The sequence below is a fragment of the Oryctolagus cuniculus genome, chromosome 14 (assembly GCF_051225735.1).
Source record: "Oryctolagus cuniculus isolate XC-2025 breed Fujian yellow rabbit chromosome 14, ASM5122573v1, whole genome shotgun sequence".
Classification (NCBI taxonomy): Eukaryota; Metazoa; Chordata; class Mammalia; order Lagomorpha; family Leporidae; genus Oryctolagus; species Oryctolagus cuniculus.
The window spans coordinates 25,445,771-25,455,163 of record NC_142880.1 but is presented as its reverse complement, the minus strand read 5'-3'; the positions used below and the strand labels follow the sequence as shown (position 1 = coordinate 25,455,163).

Sequence of the window (9,393 nt, the reverse complement as noted above, 5' to 3'; positions counted from 1 at the left end):
AGTGGACAGTGAGAGAGAGAGAAAGAGAGACAGAGAGAAAGGTCTTCATTTGCCGTTGGTTCACCCTCCAATGGCCGCCGCACCGCGCTGATCCGAAGGCAGGAGCCAGGTGCTTCTCCCGGTCTCCCATGGGGTGCAGGGCCCAAGCACTTGGGCCATCCTCCACTGCACTCCCGGGCCACAGCAGAGAGCTGGCCTGGAAGAGAGACAACCAGACAGAATCTGGTGCCCGGACCGGGACTAGAATCTGGTGTGCCCGCGTGTGTCTTTCCCCTTGTGTCTTTCCATGCATCTAAGTTATTTTCCCCGATGGAATCATCAGACCCAGGGACTTAACAGGAAAAGCTGCAGATGCAATTGGCCCTGAAGATAATTTGCATCCAGGACTTTCTTGTGATCTGCACTTGAGGAAATAGGGTTATTATTATTATTTCTGGGTTTCGCCATCAGTCAAACCACATGTGCAAGAACACGGTTTTCTTTGCCTAACCTCATCTTAAGGCTCAGCTACTCTCTGCAGGACTTTGTTTCTTGCAGGCACACCAAGGAACACCTGAATATCAGAATCACTAGGATTTCTTCTTAAAGATGCAGCTCTCTGGGTCCTACCCAATGCAGGGAATAGGAAACTCTGGCAATGAGACCAGCTCAGTCCTCTTAAAAAAAAGTCCTCTCGACCACTACTCACAGTCAGTGAAGTTCCAGGAGTACTGTATGGGCTATATCAACTTTGACTCTGATAGAATGTGAGCTATTTTTGGGTGAGTCTGGGGAGTAAAACCCTGATACATGCTATGGCTTCTGTTGTCATTTTCTTAAATATTTGATTTATAGAACATCTGGATAGGAGCTTGAAAATGTATGGGAATTTTGAAAAAGACACATGCCAAAAAAAATAAGGAAGAAAGCTTAGAACAAAATATTTTATGCATATGATAATTCAGGGCCAACTCAGTGAATGCAAAGCTATTCTTTTAACTCTCCCAAATTATATTCTGTTTCCCTTCACTTTTAAAATAAGTCGATTATGCCCACTTTAATTATCCAATTAACATGTAAAGCGAATACAGCATGAGGATCTTGGTACCAACAGCCATAACAAAATACCTCAGATCCTGTCTTTCATCTCCAAACATCGGCCATCTATAATTTATACACGAATATGGCTATCTACTCGAAGAAAATTGGCAAGTAGGACAGCCATTCTCAAATGCCTGACAAAAAGGTTTTTAAATGTTAAAATGATCAAGTTCTAAGTAAACTGCATTGATGGGTTATAACATGTTTTAAAAGTAATCCACAGTCACTGGAAGAGAGGAATATTCCTATGCCTGCATAGAAATTCTGGTGAACTCACTCTTCAAAAAGAAACCTATCGGTAGTAATCGACACAGATGGCCTCGTTTGCGTTCAAAATTTGAGAAGCAGGTTTCCTGGGAGCTAGGAACACTGAACACCTTTCATGAAAGTGTTTACCCTCTGACTGATACACCACAAGAGAGCCTTGTTTTACACATGCAGATAAACCCTTAGGCTGATTATTTTAATTCATATTGGCTACTTAACAAAATATCTCCTGGTTGGAGACATTGAGTACTTTCACTACACCTCTGGCTTGTGTATCCTTACAAACATTTTATACCAAACGCTGCACATACACAAAAATCGCAAAATACACTGTGACAGCTAATGCTCTGAAAACACTTTATTACACAAATTACATTCAGATTCTGAAAATAGTGTTCTAACAGTGTAACCATCTAAAAATAAGACATCCCCGAACACACCAACTGAAGAAGAAATTAAAAAAAGGATTTAAATAGAGACTTTGTTTTTCTTTCTCTCATTGCAATATAATGTTAGTGATTTTAAAAAAATAGAAGGAGATTTAGCAGCTTTGTCGTCGTGTAGCACAAAGTTTCTCTTTACTGCCACAGGCTGAGGATGCTGAACAGGAAAGGCACCAAAGAAAGACACTGGCGATGGGAGGGAGGACTCTGGGAAAGACTGTGCTCAAGCAGAGAATGGGGGTATTTACATCCACGGACAAAAGTCTCCAAGATGCAGCGGAGCAAAGCGACCATCCTGGGAGCAGTACCAGCAGGGAAGAAGAGGACGGTTCGGACGGTTCCTCTACTCTACCTTCATGTCCACAACAACCGCACTGTTCTGGGCCTTTAGGAAACTCCTCCACTAGAAACAGAAGCCAACTTAACCGAAATGAAGTAAAGAAAATGTGCACAGTCCCGCGTGGGGCTTACAAGTAAATCCACAAAACTTTAAACGTGCTAAAAGGGAAAGGAATCGGGCATGTGTGGTAGCTCTCGCTCCGCCCAGCTCACCGCCCGGTTCTCAGGAGGAAGGCGCTGGGGCGGGTACTGGTGCTGAGTACTCCTCTTCCGATTCGCTCCCCTCATCCTCATCTTTCTCCTGGTCGCTCCCCTCGGTGCTGAGGCGGTCAAACCCCTTTCGACTGTAGCCCTTGCGGCTGGCAAAGAAATTCCCGAGGTTTAAGCCTCCACTTCCTTTCCCTTGGAGAAAGCAAACAATGATAGAATTGAGGCAAAACTCGCACACACAGTAACGTTTCCTTGTCAACTCTCAAATGCTAAACAATGTCAGAGGTCGGGGACTGGAAAGGGTTGATATTGAAAATAAAAAAGAGACAGAATTATCCCGGGGGGCAGATGGCTGCCACTCCCTAGACTTGTCAAAATAAATACATAAATAAATAAATAAAGCAAAAACGGAGCTCCCCAGGGCGACGGGTTTGTGTGGGAACCCAGCGCATCCACTCTCATCTCCTGCTTTGCCCTGGCTCTCTGGGACTGGCACCCAATTCCACAGCAGCGCGTCCTCTCAATGACATAGGAAAAGGCCGCACTCAACTGTGACAAGCACTGTCATGCCAACAGGAGTGACAGAAAATGTATCGAAGACAAATGAAGCCGGATAAAAGGCTGGGGGGAGGGAGTTCCAGAATCCAGAATGGCAAGATGGAGAGAATAAAGGCGGGACGCTTGCTGCCCGAGCCACACAGCTCAGTCTGGTTCACGGTCTGCACTCTGCATACGCACTGGGGAATGCCAGCTGTTTCATTTGCTGAGACCAAATATGAAAGAGCTCCTTGCTCTTTGCAAGACCACGAGCCTGTTGACTTTGAATGGAACATGAGGATTCTGAAAGGTCACAGGCTTACCTCTAAGTCTTCCCAGTACTCTTCCTGAACTTGCCTCGAGTTTGTGTTCAGAATCTGAAAGGAAAAAAAGAGGGTCTGTTTCAAAGGAAGTCCCAGTCACCCTTCTCAATCCACAGCCAACACAAAGCCGGGAGCTTATTAACGATGAACAAGACCTGGCTCTTGTCTGTATGCAATTCTAAGGGGGAAAAAGGCAATGTATTATTCCGACATGTGTAAGTGCTCCTGGGATGTATATATGAGCACATGGGGATGTATGTAAGGTGTTGCCTCCTGCCTATATTTTTTACAGGCTGTGCAATCTTGGTAGGTTTCTTCCTTGAGCCTCAAAGGATCAACACAATCTCCCTGTAAGTGTACAGTTTAGGTGGACGTTGCATGTGATGTGGTTAAAACAGGGCCTGCCTGGTACATCTATAGGAAATACTCAAAAGGTATTAATTATTTGCATTAGGATAGAACTAAGTGACCAAAATTTGAAAGTATTAGAAGTTTTGGTTAATCTAATTCATGAATATTTGTCATAGACTTCACTCCTAATAGGAACAGGACATACCCTGATTTGAGAAAGCTTTGGATCCATATATGTTGCTTCCTCTTTATGGAAGACTCGACTGAAGGCAAAGGGCACAAAAGCCTGAGCACACAAGGGGAACCAGAGCTCCCTAGGGGGCTTGCATCTCCATGAAGGACACATTTTCTTTCCTTATGGGGGAGGCAAAGTCCCCAGTAGACGGATCTCCCTGCACTTCTCCCCCTTGCTGCCACCACTGTCAAAAGAGGGCTAGATTCAGGGAAGCCAAGGCTCTGGGTCCTGCTATTAATTCAGTCTCTAGCCAGGAGTGGGGGCAGTGCCATGGAGAAGGCTAATGGGCAAGTGACAGAGGAAAGGTGGTTGCATGAAAGATGTGGAGAGAAACGGGTAGGAAGGGAGAGGAATGGTAAGATTGTTAGAATGTCAGCAGATTAGACTGCAAATTCCATGGGGGTGTGGGACAGCCCTTGGTCAGTTTTGTATGCCTTGTGCCTCGCTTGCTGTCTGATGCAGAGTTGGCACACAATAAGCATGTGTGGAATAAGGTCTTTTTTATTCGAGAGTTTCTTGAACCTTAGAATAGATTGTATAAGATCTGTCAAAGACAAAATGTTAGAAAACGGTGAGAGGCTAATCTACTTTTAGAATTAAATGTATTAGATTGAACGAGAACAAATTGCAATTAAAAAAAAATCCGACATGGTTGAGTAATGGCACTTTCTTAGGTTCTCCACCTTCCCACCCATTGCCATCAAGTCAGATTATGCAACACTGCCAAGTCACAAGGACAGGAGAGACCAAACCTGACTCCCTTGCACTCCTGCTTCTAGTGCAGGTTTTTATGCCTCGCTCTGCACCTGCCCCCAGAGGTCACGTGTTCCTAACATTATCACTACTCTGATTCTATCAAAATATTTAGTTGTCACCTCTTCTTTGTCCTGCTATTCTGTAAGCAGCTATTTATTTATTCTTCCAACAACTGTTTATGGAACCTCCATGGCCAGGAACTGTTGGGGACGGATCAGTAAACAAAACCTACAGAATTCTTGCTTTTTTTGAAGCTTCTACTAGGGTACTTAAAAAGCTTATGGAAAACAGAATTAAAGTATGTTTACTTTGGTGCCAAAAAATGGATGCCTAGTGTTTTCACAGTGTGCATTTTCCATGGCCTTTATGAAAACTGCCTCATCTCTTATGCCAGGAAAGCCATCCGCCACAGGGGCTCAGTAGTAGTCCTTTTGAGGAAGAGTTAACTGTAGTTTTGCAGAGATTTATTGCTTGCAGGTGAACAGCAAAAGAAAACTCAAGACCGTCTCACATTTATTCAGTGGATTCTGTTTTCAGTTCCTGTGTCTTTTTCTGTGTCAGAGCTTTGCCAGGGGCACTGAATCCCTGCCACGGTCTCTTTGATCTGAAATAGGACCAAATGTTGCATCCCACCCAGGTCGGTGGACTCCTTCCCTGTTGCAGCTGCGGACTCTTGCCTTAGGACCTGGGGACCTGCCAGGGCACTGCTGCTGAGGGGGGAGTCGGGGGCCAGGTTATTTGTTTATTGTTTTAGATGTCCTGAAAGGCATCAGCTCTTGGGTCCTATACTGTGCTCATAATTTTATAAAATACTGATTCCAGTATTGTACCCTGCTTAGGTCAGTGAGGGAACGCTGATGGCCTAAATTATGACTACTCAAAGCTGCTGAATGGTTTTTTTTAATTTTATTTATTTATTTTTCGACAGGCAGAGTGGACAGTGAGAGAGAGAGAAAGAGAGAAAGGTCTTCCTTTGCCTTTGGTTCACCCTCCAATGGCCGCCGTGGCCCGAGGACTGCGGCCGGCACACCGCGCTGATCCGATGGCAAGAGCCAGGTACTTATCCTGGTCTCCCATGGGGTGCAGGGCCCAACCACTTGGGCCATCCTCCACTGCACTCCCGGGCCACAGCAGAGAGCTGGCCTGGAAGAGGGGCAACCGGGACAGAATCTGGCGCCCCAACCGGGACTAGAACCTGGTGTGCCAGCGCCGCAAGGCGGAGGATTAGCCTAGTGAGCCGCGGTGCCGGCCTGAATGGTTTTATTTGATAGAAACAGTTGGTTTCCTGAGAAATTGAGGATTAAGACAAGTATCTTTTATGACTTCTTGTGCCTTTCACTTCTTCATTACCAGAGATCACTCATCACGATCACTGGTGGTACTGAGCATTCGCTGGGTGCCAGGGACCATGATAAATGCCTGATGTCCACGGTGTCAATCTGCGCAAGCCTGTGAGGTTATGCCCAGGTTAGTGATGAAGACACTGTGGTTTAGAGAGATTAAGTAACTTGCCCAAGGTCATGCAGCCAGGAGCTAGAGCCAGTCTGATGGGGAAAAATAAGTGGCGCAGGTACTTGAGGAATGGGCCTGCTCCTAACAGCAGGAATCCTCTCCTCCCTAAGCCTTCAGCTAATTTACCTCGACTCTTCCATCCACACGGTTTCAGATGGAGACACCGACTTTTTTACTATTGCCAACTGCTAAAAGGCAATAGTAAAAGCTTATATTTTGATCCAATTGTCCAAATTTCAGAAGCTCTAGATATAATTTCTACTGTGAAACTAACTACAGACAAAGTTGGAAACACAATTACGTCAAAAAGGGTAGAAAGCATTAAAAAAACAAACACACACAAAAACAAAAAGACACTGAAAAAAAAAAAACCACAACCAAAATCCTGAGGGTAATTAAGCCAAACACGCTTTCAACGGAGGTTCCAAATTCAAGGGGCTCATTTACTTGCCTCCAAAGGCCCTTGTTTTTTTCCATCGAATAAATATGGCCGTGGCCAGCAGCACAACCACCGGAATAACCAGAAGGGTGGTAAGGAGAACAATGGGCACTCCTGAGCCGGGCTCTTTGACCAGTTTCTGTTTCTCTTGCATCTTCTGCAATTCTGAGGAAGTGGGTTTGTTCTCCATTTTGCTTTCAACAACTGCCTCGGCTTCTTCAGGGAGAGAAGAGTTCACAATATTCAGGCGACTCAGAGACTCCCACACCCTTGCACCCACCCCTTCCCGGTCCCATCAACAACTGGTCACAAAGAACTTGTGCGGCTCATGCTTCCATATCTGAATCCACCAAGCTGGTGGCAGGTACACTGACTGGTCATTTCCACCCAATTGGTTTTCACCTGCAGATCTGTGTGTTTTCTCATTCTACTTTAAGTTTTCTCTTTAGCTAAAAGTCCACAAAATATGCATCCTTCCTTCACATTCTTCCAAAGCTAAAGTCACAGGTAGCATTGTGTAGGAAAAGACCCAGTGTGCGCACTGAACTCACAAAGACTGGATTCAAATCCCAGTTCTCTTACACGGTAGCCGTATAACTTTGGGCAAGTTACTTAAATGATCTGGACCTTACTATCCGCATCTAGAAAACTGTGATTATAACACCTCCTTCACACAACTGCTGGATGGAAATGTCTCCCAAAATGAAGGTGCTTAATTAATAAGTATTTGTTTCCTTGCATCTGCAGTTTATGAATCCCTTGCCTGCTCATTGAATTTTTGGTTATTCACCTATAGAGTTGCAGACAGGAATTCAAGGGTTATATATTAAAAAAGGAACTATGTTCTTTTCAGGTTCTTTTATATGGTTCTGAGCAAAACCTGAGTGTAAACAGATGCACTGTGTAGCCTTTTTGTTGGTGATGAAAATAACTTACACAGGTATTCTGTGACATGGCAGGTTCTGGGTCGGTGTCAGGCCTTGGAAATTGATACAACCAAACGAGATAAGCTGGGGCAGGGATCTTAAGAACTTATGATTCAAAAATGAGGTGAGCCTTGAGACAGAAGTGCAGATGTGTGTCTGCACAGATACTGGTATGAGAAGGCCACTAAGAGTTTGCCCAGTCTGAAGACGCAGCCACTCACAATGTTTCTGGAGTTGCAATTTTGATGAGCCCTTCTGTTCTGCAACGTGGAGTTTGTGGTATGACCTCATGGAGATTTTGACAAAACAGCAAGGACAGGTGGCTTAACAGGATCAGCAAAATCTCTGGTTGATGTTTAATATGTGTAGATTCAGCATAAAAGCTTGCCAGATACTCCTCCAAGGAAGTGTTTCCTAAATTACATTAGACTGCGTAAACACAATTAATGGTATAAAAGGCAGGTCCTGGCTTTCTGTTTCAAGGTTCTTTCGGAGCCTCGATTAGTCAATGAGCACTTGGCTCACACCACACATCATTCTGCCCTAAGCATCCCTTCCAGCCCATGAGTAGGCACTCTCATGAACACCGCTGTGCGAATGGCTTCACTTCCTTCTCTCAACTATGGTTAAGGAGGACCCATACTCTCTCCTTTGTCCACTCAAATGGCTCTTGAAATCTGAATGCCAGAGAAGGAAAGGGATTGGTTCCTGGACCAAGTGGTTCAAATTCAACCTTTCTAAGTCTCAGTTCCCAAAGGGAATACAAGTGTGACTCCTACTCTTCCTGGTCACAGTGTGGTACTTTTCTTTGTAATTCTAGAAAATATAGATAACATTGCTTTATGTTTAAGTAGGAAACTAACAATATATAGAAAATGGGATTAGAAAACATAAGCCAACGAGGTAGCGTGGTATTCAAGAGCGTGTTTGCTTTGGAAGATGGTTTGTTTTGTTTGAAGAGTAATCACCTACTATTCCCTACCTTTCATTTATGGTTTTGGCTGTACCTAATATAATGGCTACACCAGCGCCTATCTATTATCTAGGCTTTTTTTTTTTTTTTTTTTTTTTTTGATAAGGCAAAGCTAGGATTGGGCTCCATTATGGAAAGAACTGTGGGTGGCTGGTTTGGGTAACAGATGACAAAAAGAATCAGTTTAGCATTCAGAGTATGATAAGAGTGAGTCAATGAACTTGCTCTTGCTAAGATATGCACACAGCACTTTAAATTGTCTTGATTTCTACACCTCTTCTGGTACTTGAAGTGGCATTTACTAAAAATATTTGAACATTGCAACTTTGGGAATATATTTAAGATTTAAAAGATGCTCTATAGTCTTAAAAAGGAGGCTAAACATTCTACATTTCATATTAGATAGATAGATAGATAGATAGATGATAGACAGATATAAAAGCAACACTGTGGCTGTTCTCAGGAGCTGCTATAGATGAAGTAAGAAACCTAGGACAATATGTGTCACTAAAGAGTCTAAGAATTACCCTCAAAACATAAAGAATCATCTAAATATTGACACTTTCACTCTTTATCCTAAATTCTTTCATTAATAATATACCAGTAATTTGGAGCATCCTTGATGGCTTGGGAGTGAAGAAGTTAGCATGCTGTGCGCATTTGGGACGGCAGTGGGTACCTAGCACGACTCTGTTCTAAGCCATACATGATGCTGGAAGTAGTCTAGCTAGAATAAAAATGACTTACGGTCTTAAAGGAGCAAAAGCTCTTACAACATTTATCTGTGTGTTTGGAAATAAACATGATTTTGAAAAGCTGATATGTAACTATATGTATAACATCTGGGAAGTGAACGAGCAGATGGAAGTTCTTTCTCTTTCTCTCTGCTTTTATATAAATAAATAGAATAAATAGAGAATAGGAGGCTGGCCATTTTGTGTGGTGTGCATATATGAGAGCTCTTCAAACAGTTCATGGAAAATGTGTACTTAGAAAAACTAT

General features: G+C 43.5%; 1 protein-coding gene across 6 annotated transcripts in view; it reads right to left on the bottom strand.

Moving 5' to 3' along the window:
• Positions 1–1,687: 1,687 nt before the first annotated feature.
• PAM (peptidylglycine alpha-amidating monooxygenase) overlaps positions 1,688–9,393 on the bottom strand; it is a 342,095-nt gene continuing 334,389 nt past the window's right edge. For 3 of the 6 annotated variants that reach the window (XM_089313069.1, XM_051853950.3, XM_051853946.3), the window contains 3 exons: positions 6,505–6,708; positions 3,200–3,253; positions 1,688–2,531 (listed from right to left, as the gene is read on the bottom strand). In XM_089313069.1, the coding sequence (XP_089169195.1) occupies positions 2,353–2,531; positions 3,200–3,253; positions 6,505–6,708 (437 nt within the window). In that variant the 3' untranslated portion in view covers positions 1,688–2,352. The remainder of the gene's footprint in view (positions 2,532–3,199; positions 3,254–6,504; positions 6,709–9,393) is intronic. The other 3 variants (XM_051853949.3, XM_051853951.3, XM_089313070.1) reach the window with 1 other exon arrangement.